General features: G+C 32.8%; 1 protein-coding gene across 4 annotated transcripts in view; it reads right to left on the minus strand.

Moving 5' to 3' along the window:
* The window catches only part of LOC105334956 (synaptotagmin-7), an 83,336-nt gene that overhangs the window by 62,456 nt on the left and 4,830 nt on the right, over positions 1-16,050 (minus strand). The window contains exon 1 of one of the 4 annotated variants that reach the window (XM_011438597.4): positions 15,087-15,524. The exons of 1 other annotated variant lie outside the window; for it this stretch is intronic. In XM_011438597.4, the coding sequence (XP_011436899.3) occupies positions 15,087-15,189 (103 nt within the window). In that variant the 5' untranslated portion in view covers positions 15,190-15,524. Of the gene's footprint in view, positions 1-6,589; positions 6,651-15,086; positions 15,525-16,050 lie in introns of those variants that run through there. 2 more of the 4 variants (XM_034479522.2, XM_034479535.2) reach the window with 2 other exon arrangements.

Here is a 16,050-nt window from a genome sequence, read left to right on the forward strand (position 1 = left end):
AATAGGCCAGGGTCAGAGGTCACAAATATTGGACTGGTAATTATATGTGCAATAAGTTTAGTTTGTTTTTGTAGTTAAGTTTTGGAAAGAAAAAAAATAAGAATAGGAATTAATTATGTGAATGCATGATATCAACTGCTCAATAATAGACAATTCTTTATATTCAGCAATTATTTTAAACCTTCAGCTCAGGTAAGCTAATACATCCAGACTACCATGTCAATGCAAATGTGAGTTAAACTTGGTTTTTGCATGACAATGAACAGAATGAAGGAAAATGGATAAACAGAGAAATGTGGTCATGCAAAATGCTTCTGACACCCTATATATATCCTTTCCCTCCAAAAAAAATTGACAAATTTTGGTGAGAAATTGAGAATAAAGGGTTCTTTAATTAAAACAATATTAATTGTGTAATTTTAAACTTAAGATATTTATAGCAACACTGTGTTGTTTTTATAAAAACAAATTCATAATTACAAAAATTGAGGCAGATTTAAAAACACGTTGATCACTAACCATTCATTAACCAGATTCTGTCTGTAACAAAAAATGAGGGTTTTTTTCTATTATTAATAGTGACTCCAATTATACATTTTTTCACATTCTGATAATGAACCTTGCTTAATTAAGTGACAATAATCAAAGAGTGAAGGGGAAAAACATTCTGCGATCAAGCTGTTTTAATGAATCCCCAAATGGACCGGACTATTACCCTGGTTCCTTAGAGTCTATATCCAGGGCCATCCATCAATGAACGCCCGTCACAGAATCATCACAACTTCAAACCCCAAAACACCCTAGGCGGCAAAACTGCCACATACTCAAACAAAACTGAAATCACATTTTGTTCTTCTGTGACCTGGATGCACTTAGCATTCAAAGCTATTTACAATTTATGAGTAAAAGTTGTTTCTATGTTAGATTTGTAGCATTAAATGTAATTATTTTATTTCATTTGTATAAGGAATAAGGAATCATTCTTTGAGTATTATGAGGTGATAATTTCTGTCGGGGCGTAATCAAATCCAATAAAGCCCAAAGGGCTTTATGATTGATTTGATCAAGCCCCGACCGAATTTATCACCTCATAGTATTCAAAGAATGATTCCTTATTACTTATATTTATATAATTTTAAGCCATCGTATGATTAAATATATAAATATAAATAAGCAAACCCCACTGGCGCCTCAATTTGGCGTCATTTGTATTATGGGTTATATAGTACAAAATCGGTACATAGTGTTATCACAGGCAAAGACACTGGAAAATGTAAATATATTAAAATAAATTAAATGGTGTTAACTAAAATGACCAGGAAAAAAAATTAGGCTGATCAATTTTGATCATGTATTGATCATGTCCCGATAATGAACAACAATTATTATTAACAAAATATAGATGATTCGAGTCAAATTTGCCTCCCAATTACATGTACATGTATTTTAATTAATTCGCAATTTTTTATAAAGTGTTTCAGGTCATTAAAATTGTTACTTATGTTATTTTATGAAATAGTTAGTAAATATATGTTTTTCACCTATTTATTTGATTTATTTGATATCTTATTGGCAATATATGATGTCAGACTGGTGGTGGGTTTTTTTTTTAATTCAAACAAAATGGGTCAAAATTTAATATTATTCATATCTCAAAAAGAGAGGGGCTTTTAATAAAAATAAACTTTTTGTCACTTATAAGTCTTGGAAAAACACATCTTTGATGAAAATATTTTGCTTGTTCAAGCAATAGCTCATTGTTTTTTGAAAGAAAAACTGCTTGAAAAAGGCAGTTTTATGCTCTAAACATGAAAATGGTGGGAAAAGGTTAACTTTTTGATGTCATATTTCGAAATTTGGATCCAAATAAAAATTATGAAAATTTAAAGCATCCTTATCTTGTAAATTTGTACAAAGGAAGCAAAGAATTACAGTAAATTGATGATGTTCATTTTAGGGGGGGGGGGGGGGGGGGGTCAATATTCTAATAGGCTGATATCATATATAGTCCTTTGCTCAACTTCTATCCCTTTTAATGGTATATCCTACTGTGAATTTAAAAACACTACTTAACTAAGAGTTAAATAATTAAAAATTGTTAAAAAATAAAAAAATCTCCCCATAATTAAAAGTTTTTTATTTTGGCTAATAAAATTATTTCTGCGAGGGTATTTCAATGATTAGAAGCGAGAAGTATTTCTAAATAAACAATCTTATTTTAGCCTCGATCAGCATGATAAAGTCAAAAGTATCTCCTATTTGAATTTTTAACATAAAACGGATTTTTGTGGTCCAGAAAAAATATTATTTGATATTAAAAATCATTTACATTTAAATAAACAATTATATATGTATCGGTATCAGAGACTCTGATCGGAATATATAACGATGATGTATGAGTTCAAACTGGTCAAACAATTCTGAAAACATTCAGTAGACCATTATTTTCAAAAGGACAGAGTTGAACATTTCCGTAAGAAAAATACAGTTGAATCAATCTCCAACACTGATACCTCGAATACAATGGATATGTCAAAGTGATTTGTAAGTCCCAACCACTTATTAGTCCCCTACCAGTTTCACCCATTTTATATTTAATTTTCTATATCAACTAATAGTATGTACTTTAAATTTCCTTTGTTCTTTTATCTCTGATTATTTTTTAAAAGCATTATATATAACATCTCGTTTAAAATAGTTTTGAAATAGATGTATGCTTCGAATTTTCAAAGAATAATACAAACCGGTAGGGGACGTGTATTGCTTATGCAATTCTCTCAGAATGCTTGTTTTCTAAGTATTTCACCCTTGATATCTCGAACACTCAGATATCTTGAACTTTTTAAAACAGTCTCATCTACTTCAAGATAACAAAGTTTGACTGTATATGTTCTTCCAAATGAAATATTATTTTTCTGTAATTCATCCATACAAATGCCCTCTCATATGGCAGAATATCCAGGTCAATTACTACAGCTCTCAATTTTATACAACTTATCAACACTTCACTGACATGATGAGGAAAGGGAGCATTTTCAAATTAAGTTATATTAAGTCATGCAGATATTGTATAAGACAGTCAAACCAAACTATTATAGAATTCAATTTCAATACACAGATATCTTGAACTTTTTTAAACAGTCCCATCTAGCTACTTCAAGATAATGAAGTTTGACTGTACATGCTCTTCAAAATGAAATACAGGTGAATCTCGATAACTCGAACTTCGGGGGACCATGATTATACTTCGAGAGATCAAGAGTTCGAGAGATCGAAAGTTTTAAAAAAATCCGGAAATTTTTGTTCCGGTCATTTTGGTTCTAAAATTATAGTAGCCGGAAATTTTTATTTATAACATGGAAGGATAGTCTGACATGATTTCAGTCGTATTTTCTGCTACATTACTTCAATTTAAACAATACAGAACTTACTTGTGTGGTTATAAAGTGTATTTTTTCTCGTTAAAAACTTTTAAGCATATTATGTTTTCCTAATCATTACGTTAGAATATTTTAAATAAAGAGCATTTTCCGTAACATTCACAAGTTGTTGAAATTAATAGATCACTTACAAATTACTTATCTACCCTTTGAAGAAAGCTATGGGTAGTGTCATTTACGTAATCAACCAATTAACACTACCAAGCTAGCCCCCAGGAGTTCACTCAACCGTCCAGGTAAGGTCCACGCGGAGTTATAATTATACGCTTGATCGGCCACGTGTGTACACAGCAATCACTTCGAGTTATCAAGAGTGAAAAACAATGAAATATGTATAACGGGACCCAGGTTTTACTTCGAGAGATCAAGAACTTCGAGGGTTCAGAGTTCGAGAGATCAAGAGTAAATTTGCTTAGTTAAATAGAGAAAAAAATTGGGACCCTGAGTTTACTTCGAGAGATCAAGAACTTCGAGAGATCGAAGTTCGAGCCATCGAGTGTCACCTGTATTATTTTTTTCATTAATTCATCTATGCAAATGCCGCTTTATATTGGCAGAATATCCATCATATCAAATACTTTAAAAGCTCTCAATTTTATAACACTTTCCATCATGTCACTAAAATGATGAGGAAAGTGAATATTGTGGAATCAATTAAAGTCATGCAGGTATTACATGTATAAGACAGTCAAACCAAACTATCTAAGAATTCAATTTTTTTAAACATGTCTGCACAATAAAATGAACTGCGCATTAAAGTTAAGTTAAAAGCATTCAATTTAAGCTAAAATTTACCTTCTTTAAATCACACCAGACTCCACAATGTCAATACACAACTGTGTTAATTGTTGATGGTATTTGGTTGTTTTAATTCTGCGCCAGACGGATTACTAATTAAGGCCTTATCACATGATATTTACCATCCTTGAAAACTCACATTTGTAAATCCAATAAGACCTTTACTGTTAAATTTAATCTTCAAGACGACTACATGACTTTTTTTTTTTAAGTATACATATTAATATGTCCTGCTTGTATATATTTTTGAAATCAGAATATTATATTTGATCCTTAAAATACTTTAAATCTTTGATATGACTGAAGATCCAGTTGGAAAAATCTCCTGCACAAATATAATTTCAAAATCAGACTAGCTTCCCTGACTTACTAAAGTTCTCAAAGAAAACTGGCCCCTACATTTGTATTTCATATTATGATATATGTTGAGAATCCCCTCAAGAAAATTCAACAGACAAAAAATTAATCAAGGCAAATATCTTATGTCAATTATGATGTGAGAATTTACCATCAATTAGAAATTTCATTAATAAGCAGTCTTTAATATACATATGGGCAAGGAAGGAGAAACGCAGTCTCTAAGAAAAGTACAAAAAATTCTCCAGAGGAAATCAATGTTCTTTGCAAAGACCTTTGGGGTACAGTAACTATATACTAACCTAGTAAGTATTCCCTGTGTAATCAGGGAGGAGTAGTCTACAGCAATCTAACATCAGTGGAGGCAGTCTTTATTAAAGTTATCCTTCTGGGATTAATTAAGATGTACATCATCAACAAACAAATTCAGACTCTGAACCATATATTACTTAACCTGAAGCCGCTGTCGGTCTATCACAATTATTACATAGGTCATGCATGGTTATGATGTAGATTCAAAAGGAACCACCTGGCAATCAGTATACAATTCTAATGAAGCCTAAATTAATTATAAACAAGACGTACCATTAATTAGCATGATTAGTATTATCAAAAACTCATAATTTTGTAATACATGTGTCTAAAGTTGCAATTCGCTGATTTATTGATCAATGCCATCAATATGAAAAAATAATTCATTTTGCACTGTGTCGAATGGCGTAATTAGGTGTTACTCAGTTATGAAAAAAATGTTAGAACTCTATAATATATGGCCACGGTCAAGGTCAAGGTCAATGTGATTATAGAATGTCTTTAATACATGTACTACAGGACTAGCCCATAAAACATGAAAATTTCATCTCATGATCATGAAATAATACAATTGAAAACATTTGATATTTTAAAGAATTTTTACTTTTTAAATTGATATTTTCTACATGTACATTCATTATTACATTTAGCAGCTGCTATAATAATGCAGTGACTGTATATGCACAAACTGACTTATCACTGTATTAATTGTGACACATTACAATAGGTACAGGTTGAGATACTTAGAGCCTTTAAATGATACCTTTGAAATTCTTCAAATTTTTTAAATTTGATTTCTCTAATAAACATAAAGACATAATTTTAAAATTCATCAATTAACCAAATGCAAATAGTCTTGTAACAAATGTTTCAAAATACTGAATATTAGGCTGGACTGGAATCTTGTCACCTGAGTATCTGAAAATGTCATACACCATTTGAATTTGGCTCAAACAAACATTCAAATAATCTTACAATGACTAAACAAAAGATGTTTGTGAAACACTTATGTTCCCCTCCACTGAAGACTTCCGAGAAGAAAATGAACAAGGGGCATAATTATAACTCTGTCAAAAATTGATCGATCATACCCAAAATCAAACTTGACCTAGATTAATTCAAATGATAAATCTGTATACCAAATTTTATTTCAATAGGTGCAACCATTCCATGAAGAAAATGAACAGAAACTGCAAATAATTGGATTTTTCAAAGTTTAAATTAACGACATAATTTTGTCAACAATTTTTCGATCATACTCGAAATCAAACTTCCCCTAAATACCTATATGATAAATCTGTATACCAAATTTCATTTCTGGTAGGTGCAACCTCTGTGAAGAAAATGAACAGAAACTAAGGAACGACTGAAAGACACTGACAGCAGCAAAGCAATATGCCCTAGCTACCCTCTTCAAAAGGCAAAAGGGGGGGGGGAATGGGGGGGGGTCATAATAACAGAACAGATAATCATCAACAAAAACACCAATGACCTGTGGTTCCATCATTACAGATACAGTGATGGCTTCATCGGTTTAAAGCCTGAATAAAATCTCATAATAGGTCAATACAGTTGTATCATTTGTACATGCATAATGTATAACACACTCAGACTTATATGCTGATATGCACACACACAAGACTATGAAGGAAATGATGCATTAGATTTAAAGTTAAACTTACTCAAGAGTTTCAGAAAACAATCTGTCAACAACCGACTCGATCTCACAGCAGATGCATGGTGGGTTATGTTATATAAGAATAATTCACACACTTGTAAAGTATTTACATATTATTCACCCAACCAATTCATCATCGCAATTTAAAGGATTTTAAAAATCTAGAAGTACAAGTATATTAGGTACATTTATATGATTTACTTGTCAATGAGACTTGGTGCATGCACTATCACATAAAATGCAGAATGTAAATAAATATTCTCTGAATACAATAATGAAAGGAAAAAATTTCATACCTTTTTTCTGTCAAGAACCTATCCTGGTGAAATATAATATGGGTGTCAGAAATCATGTCGGATAATTTGAATTGTAAAATGTCAGTCACTCAAGTCTGCTGTAGCTTAATAATCTATTAACAGTTAATATTCCATGAGGGTTGAATTGTTTTTGCAATTTCAGAATCATCAGGGCTTAAATAAGGACTAATACTCCTATGAAAATACAATTAATTATTAAATGATGTAAGCTAGTGAGATTCAGCATTTAGAGATTCTAACTATTATATATATACACTCTCTAGCTGAACAATTTGAAACATCAAGCAGAGGGTCCTTATTGTTGTCAATATATATAATTCTTATCCGCAAACCTTTTGGTCACATTTTGTAATGACTATAATCCAATATGTACATGTTGGATCGAAACAACAAATTGAGATGTAATTATGATTCAAAAATAAGTGTTACTTTCTTTATTCAACATGAGATTTTACAAAAAATAATCAACTTCACACTAGACATCATTGAGATGATGACCATTAAACAAGAGGCCCATGGGCCACATCGCTCACCTAAGGAACAATAGGTATGATAAAATCAGCTTATTGGAGTCACAATACAAACTATCTGGACAATGTACAATAATACATGTACATCCTGTATAAATAAAATCCATTTTTCCTCCTGAATATTCTTATGTTTATAATCATTAGTCCCTTTTCTAACAGGATGATTTTATAGTCATATCACATTTTGAGTATTGCAGTTCTCAAAAAGATCCTTAACAATTGTTTATATATGGGATATAAACCTACATCAGACTCTGAACCTTCTTGTAAGGCCGTAGAATTGTCCTGGGGCCAAAGTCTTAACAATTATAAAGAATCATCTGGCTGATTAGTTTCTGAAAAGAAGATTTTTAAAGATTTACTCTACATATTCCTATGTAAAACTTCAACCCCCACCCCTCCTCATTGTGGCCCCACCCTACTCCCAGGGGTGTCATTATTTTCACAACTTTGAATCTACACTACCTGAGTATGCTTCCACACAAGTTTCAGCTTTCCTGGCTGATTAGCTTCTGAGAAGAAGATTTTTAAAGATTTACTCTATATATTCCTTTGATAAACTTTGAAGTATGTAAAACTTTGACCCCCCCCCCCTCCCCATTGTGGCCCCACCTTACCCCCGGGGGTCACAATTTTCTATACTTTAAATCTACACTACCTGAGGATGCTTCCACACAAGTTTCAGCTTTCCTAGCTGATTAGTTTCCGAGAAGAAGATTTTTAAAGATTTACTCTATATATTCCTTTGTTAAACTTTGACCCCGGCATTGTGACCCCACCCTACCCCTGGGGATCATGATTTTTACAACTTTGAATCAACACTACCTGAGGATACTTTCACACAAGTTTCAGCTTTCCTGGCTGATTAGTTTCTGAGAAGAAGATTTTTAAAGATTTACTCTATATATTCCAATGTAAAACTTCGACCCCCATTGTGGCCCCACCCTACCCCTGAGGGTCATGATTTTCTCAACTTTGAATCTACACTACCTGAGGATACTTCCACACAAGTTTCAGCTTTCCTGGCTTAATGGTTCTTGAGAAAAAGATTTTTGAAAATTTCTCAAAATTTTTCATTAATTTTTAATTATCTCCCCTTGAAAAAGGGTGTGGCCCTTTATTTTCACAACTTTGAATCCCCATTCCCTAAGGATGATTTGTGCCAAGTTTGGTTGAAATTGGCCCAATAGTTCTTGAGAAGATGTTGAAAATGTGAAAAGTTTATGGACAGATGGATTGACGGATGGACAGACAGACAGACAGAAGCTCACCCTAAAAACTCAATTTAGCAATAAAAGACAATACAGGATGAAAAGCCTTTAAAAGGACTTAGCTTTGACCTTAACATCTGAATTAGAAAGTTTGAATTTCACACAGAACTTTAATTTAAGGTCACTGCAAACTCCTTACTTTCCAAAGACTTTCTTTTAATTTAATGTATATGCAAGAGAAAGATTAATTGGTCCACAACTGCATTTCAAAAGAGTTCTGCTATGACCTTTACATCTGACCTAGAAACATGGTTCAAGGTCACGGCATACTTTTAACCCAAAAGCACTCTAATTTTTTTGGTTAAATAAATGAGCAGGAGGTAACAGGAAAAATCATGGGTCCAGATCAGGATTTTATAATGAAATTGAAGTCTGATAAAACCTTAACTATTGACCTAAAAATATTGTTCAATGACACAACCTTTAACAAAATGCAATTTCTGGGTGAAGGACAAGCAATACAAGGAGAGATAGGGGAGAATATATGATCAGAGCAAGGATTTTTCACATAATCCTGCTTTGACTTTGACCTTGGCCTTATATCCATAAAATTACTTCAAGTTTATACTTTAAGGTCAGACGACACATTCCTCGAGAATCTTTTTTGTATCTCCTCGTAATAAAGAGTTCCAATAAAAAATATTAATTTTATAATTACTTTTATTAAAAATGATCAAAATTTACTTGAATTTGGTTATATGTGTACATGGTCTAGTGGTTAGAACCGTGACCGCTCACTGCCAGAAGCGTAGGTTCTAGAGAGCGTGAGTTCAAATCCCCGCCCCGGCAGAGATATAGTTCTAATTTAGTGAATTTCGCTGTGCTGTAGATGTATTTATTTTATATCAGCAGTTCAAGTGTATTTTCAAGAAGATTATATAGGAAATTGCATACTAGAGTATTTTGCAGAAATGCCTGGTAAGGTATTTTTTTTTGCAAGAAAGCTTGTCAAAGTAGTAGTAAACCATTAACAAATTCCTGGAAAAAGTTATCTAAAATTGAGGAACGTGTCGTCTGACCTTAAAACGTCCTTAAGCCAAATGTAATCAGTGAATGAAGTAAAAATTGAACCAGATTGAGCCAAAGGAAGAGAAAATATGCCCCGGACAAGTGATGTGATCTGATTACTATAATCAAGGGGCTTCCCCGGAGACGGACCATAATTCTACCGAATCTTGCAGGGAAAATGTTTAAAAAAAAGGTCCAGATATTGCTAAAATTTACATGCATGGGGCTTCCCAAACATTCACTTAGAAACAATAGAATTTGCATAATATAACACTAGCTATAAGTATTTGTGATTTATTTCATTACTTTGAAATGCATGCAGGTTTTCATTGTTTTTTACTCCACGCAAAACAATTTTTAAGGATTAACACTGAAATCTTAAAGTGTCCTATACCACTATAAAACACCAATGATCTTAATATAAAATACTTACTGTGGTTTCATCAATATTCGTTTTATACCAATTTTTGTGGATTTCGTTGTTTAGTTGATCCACGAAATTCAAATGTTCATTGAAGTGCAATTTTTATTACCATTTTGTATTGATAGGGTCATTGGCCACGAATTTACGTATCCTTGAAATTGTGATTTTCACTTTATCCACGAAAATTGATGCCCTTGAATATTAATGAAACCACAGTAATAAGTTTCATAATTCTGTTAAGTAATATATTTATAAGGATTAAATAAACTGTGGGGGATGAGTCAGTTAAATTTTTTACATTAAAATTTCATGCAGAATGAAATACTTGGGAAATCATGCAACGCGATATCAACATTACACGGCATGAACTCTAACAATATTGCTGTCAATCATTGATTATCAGGTCTGCGACATACAATGGGACCTTCTGCGAGCATGCAATGTATTGCAGTAATATAATTTTTTAAAAATGTTTTCCATATATAAAGAAATCAAAAACACAATATATTTACGGAAATTTAGTACATGTGTATAAGGTGCACTAAATGACATGTCAAATGGAAACTATAATCCTTACAAATGACCCATCAGTTTTTTGCTAATTTCTAACACCCCCAACTATTTTATGCCTCTTCAGACCCATTTATAGAACAAATTACCTAATAATGCTGTCTTCTGGTAAATGTAATACTTCTGCCTGTAACCACAAAATCACACAATGTAAAAGCAACAAGAAATATATAGCAGCTTGGTCATTAGAGACATCCTTTGGCACCTGCAGCCTCTAAATTATTCATCAGACATTGATATTTTCCTGAAAAATGGATATATTGCAAAACTGTATATCAAGTACTTGGCTATGCTTATGCAGAGTGTCTCAGAGATATCCATCACATACCTGTTAACCTTTCAAAGCTGCTATGTGGGAGAATCTCCCCCTTACCAACTTGGCTAAGGGGGAGATTCTGCGTAAACGACGTTTTTTCATGTGAAATGCAAATATATATTAAAAATACTGTTAGATACCTTATTTTTCAATTGTAATTAATGCATTTGCAATCATTTCAAATTTTCTTATTTCTATGACTACCAGTGTGCAATTACAACTTGTGTTGCTCTACATGTTCAGAAAACTATTATTTTGTTTGCATGGTACAATACAAGAAGTCAATAGTGCCACTTTTTATATTAAGTCTTCTTATTGTTCAGTATTGGACCATCACTGCATGCTTATCTCTGTTGTAATATCTATAGCATCCCTGTAATTCATAGTACCGGTACTATAAACTTTCAAAACTCTTGTGACATGCTTTTTTTATCGGTAGCTTGTATAAACACTTAGTGTTCCAAACTCACTTTGATTTTTACCGACCGTGCTGGCGAGACAGAATTAGTCACGATTCACTGCACGTGGCTTGGGTGCTTTACCTGTGCACCAGTTAAGTGACAATTGTACCACTGGCTGTGTATTGTTTTCTTTGGTTACAAGGCCTATGCATAACTAAATACGTAACTGATTTAAAACCGGAAGTAATCGTAAAAAGTAAACTGGACTATAACATCTCATACTATGATCAAGGTAGACAGTATTTGGATGGATTTTGATATATTCAAGCTACACAGCAGCTTTTTGAGCTCAAAATCAGAGAAAAACCTGCAGTGGTTGTTGAAATTTGCATGTAAAGATTCAGATGTTTGAGGGGGGGGGGGGGGGGTATGGGGAAGAAAAATACGATTGCGGGAGAAATTTGTCTCCCGTGCGGGAGATAGGTTGGATGCGGGAGATCTTAGTTTTTTAGGCCGTTTTGCGGGAGTCTCCCGCGCAATGCGGGAGGGTTAACAGGTATGCCATCATTTACTAGTAGCTGTACGTATATATTAAGTAAAATTTACAGGTGCTCTGAGGCGACCCCATACAGGATGTTATTAGATCTTGTATTAACGTATCAACTAAAGGGGCGATTTTACCAGTCTAATTTCAATTAGATTGGTTTAAAATAATTGTCCATTAATTCGTAGAAATGAAAAAAATGAATTCCAGATCAAATGTCAACTTAAGTTCCCTTTCGTTTATGTATCAAAGATGGGATCTTTTTGACTATAGAAAATTGGGTAAAAGTTTGATTCGTTTTCCAATATCGAGGGTCCCTTTATCAGACCCAAATCAGGTATATAAAATGTCAGCGCGCAGCTCATGGATGCAAACCTGCAATCATAACAACATTGGCTCTATTACCATTATACACCAACCATCAACATCAAAGATCAATTACATAATGAATTTAAATGTTGTATGTTTTATTTTTCATACGTCTAGTTAATACATATAAAGATTGGTTTTGATACTGTTGAGGCACAGTTAATGATCAGCCCTCCACACTGATTTCTATAGGGACATGCAGTTAGCTTTCCTCTGAACCTTAGCTTACTGTGAATCATTGAATTTCATGAGTTTGTCCAACATAATGCTCCCTTTTATGTGGTTGAGATTATATCAAATAGATACATATCAGTATGAATCATGAGATACAGTAAAACTGGGTTATTATATAAACAAACAAGCTAATGATGAAGTCATGCTTACAGCAGCTAGACTCAGTTTCATTACGTACCCTTTGTCTCCATGTGGTCTCTCTAAATTGCATGAGAAACTTATTGCATGCATGTATACATATATATATATATATATATATATATATATATATATATATATATATATATATATATATATATATATAAATGCACTATTTGGCTTATGAATTTTGGGAATAGCTTTGTAATCTCACATGATCTCGATGCTGACACATAGTGATGGAGAAATACATACATATATGCACTATCTGGCTTTTACAATGGCCTTATTTGGACACCATAATTTACTATCCTCATATAAAACTATTTTTAACTACAATAGATATGGAATTTTACGGAGCACACAAATAGGAAATTAATGAACTTTTGCTAGAGACTAATCCTTACTTTAAGGACCCCTCAGACTGTACTCTAATTTCTCTCACCCCCAACCACTTTATGCCTCTCCAGACCCATATATAGAACAGACTACCTAATAATGCTGCCTTGTAGTAATGTAATACTTCTCCTCAAAAACCACAAAATCACATAATTTGAAAGCTATAACAAGAAACAATTCAGCGAGCTGGTCATTAGAGACGTTTATTAGCACCTGCGTCTTCTAAATCATTCATATATAGATTTGACATTTTCTTTACAAACTGCACACATGATAACATCATAAAACAAAAGCATGTTCCTAAAAGTGCATCCATTATATACTGTAATGTGCATATCCAATATCAAAGCTGCATGGTCTGATATTTTGGCTGTTACACAGTACTGAATAATTTTCCATACAAACTTATTGCATGTCTTAGAAAGTTATGGACTTTCACCTATTTACACCAGCAGAATCGGTCTCCTTTCGAAATTAGAAATATTCAAAGTAATTATGAAAATAATTTCTTTATGGGAACACAAAAAATGCATCATAGGAATGTTTAGAAAAGGAAACCATTTGGTTTCATCCCCCCCCCCCCTCCCCTTTGATCCCCGCATATAAGGCATCAATTTTAAACAAAAAAAGCTTAAAAAATTTAGTGAAAAAAATGTACACTCAGTCTCATTCATTTTTGATTTGCCAAAACATTATGACCTTTTCTTTATAGCCATGCAATGACAGTCATAATACATGATGCACCACAATCTTACAGCTAGTCCCTGAAACGTTCTACTTTCCCACTTGAACCGTGAGTGAACAGCAAGCTCGAGCGTGCACTGTGCAAACCATGAAACAGGTAGAATATACTGGTTTTACAGTAAAGATGCAGATCCAGCATTAAGTTTGGAATATACATGTATATGTTTGATTCTCCTTGCAGAAAAATGCTTAATATGACATTTTTGTTTCTTTTGACATTAACATGTACCTAGTATATCATTTATGCATGGTTATAATTATTTTTGTGGTCATGCAAATATTGCCCAAATTGTCAAATTATAATGCATAAAACAATGAATTTCAAACAAATTCTTTATTCTGGCAAAGAGATTTAAGATGGCCACAATTATTGCAGTATACTAGTACATTAATTAATACCAGTTGAAACCAAAATCTGACAGAGGGATCTCCAATTCTGTTGTTTTTTATGTACTGCATGGAACTAAAAAGTACACAGTTGAAACTTTAAATTTCTGCAAAACATGAGAATGAAATCTTTTAATTTCACAATATTATCCCAGTCTACAATCTCAGGGGAAAGATAACTTGGCAATAGTTATGTTTCACATAACTGCTTCCATCAATTCATCTATCACTGTTTCAAACGAAACAAAAAAACCTCTAATCTTTACAGTTTACACATGCATGATTACCCAGGATTCCAGTGTGATTTACTTGCATTAATTGCGGTTACAATAAAAAGTTAATATGTAGTCAACAATAACTAAAGTGAGTTGTGATTCTCCGTAAACATTTAACGTGCCTCATAATTTAATTACTTTGGTTTCCATCTTAACAGGTAAGAAGCACTTTCAATCCTGGGCTATGTTTTTATTTGATTTAATAAATAAATGTAAACTACATGAATTAAGGCAAGAAACTGTACATGTATAAAGCCTAGTATGTGTAACCCTGCAAGATCTAATGGCTAAGGCTTCATGGGTATACGACCCAACAAAAAAAAACTTCTAAATCAATGCAAGAAACAAAAAACTACTGTCAATATCAATTATTAATACAGTTTGTCTCACCCAGTTTTGAATCAATTTCAATTTTAATTCAATTTCTGAGTATACATGTGCATGCAATAAAAAAAAAATTTGTCACAGAAGTCATTAAAATAATTAATTTCTGAGCATACGTAATAACCTGTGCATGCAATAAAAAAAATTGTCACAGAGGTCAATAAATTATAATTGTTTCATAAATACTTACATGATTGGTGGTTGAATTTTTTTACTTCAATCGGCATTTGAGTTCTGGAGAGTGCATCAGCACTGGCCCCCGCCTCACTGAAGGGGGTCGAATTTAACATCATATTTTGTATTTTACTTCCGAAGCCTTTGGCGTAATATTTTTATTCAGTTATAAATGATAGATGTTGTTGACCTTTAGTCACTATAAGGTCACTGATCCCGATGAAATCTTCACAGTTTAATGGATCACATAGAAAAATATGAGTGCTGGCCTTATCAAAACTCGCATTGTGATCTTTATCACCGAGTACTGTTAATGCTGTGTTGATCTCAGTGATAAATAATTCATTTTTCACAAAGTTTTGGCCTCCGTAGTCACGCCTGATCCGATTTTAGCAGACGACGCAGAATTTAAGCAATAATCAACTATTAACCTTATCTCCAACTTCCAACAGTCAATAGACCAAAAAAAAGGAAGAAAAAAAACTATATACTTAACAATAATCAATTTCCCAACCTTTTTAGAATAATATCCGATCACTGATCCACTTTGAAACTACAGATCTTTAGAATGGAAATTAATTTTTGCCAGACGATCCAATACCTTGATTACTATGATAGTTCTGTTATCACATAAGTCCAAAACTTTTGAAAAATCAGAATCCAAATAAAATTTTAATCCAGATTAGTAAATCGATCCTTTTTCTTTTAGTTTTATCATTAGCCTGATTCAAAGCTTCACAACAAACAAGGATTACGATTTTGTATTCCGTCCTAGTCCATCAATTTCCACAAAACGTCTTCCCAACAATCAGAACTCAAAAAATCATAATTAGTGCTGTATCAAATTTTTTCCCATAATGCACTTATAACCTGAGAAGCCTGCGGATGAGCCCAATCACCGAGAGCCCAAATCGTCAATTAATCCATTAGAGGGTTTTAGTGCTGGAGGTCTGGCTGCTATTCAATAATGTCCGCTTGTT

The sequence above is a fragment of the Magallana gigas genome, chromosome 9, assembly GCF_963853765.1.
Source record: "Magallana gigas chromosome 9, xbMagGiga1.1, whole genome shotgun sequence".
NCBI lineage: Eukaryota > Metazoa > Mollusca > Bivalvia > Ostreida > Ostreidae > Magallana > Magallana gigas.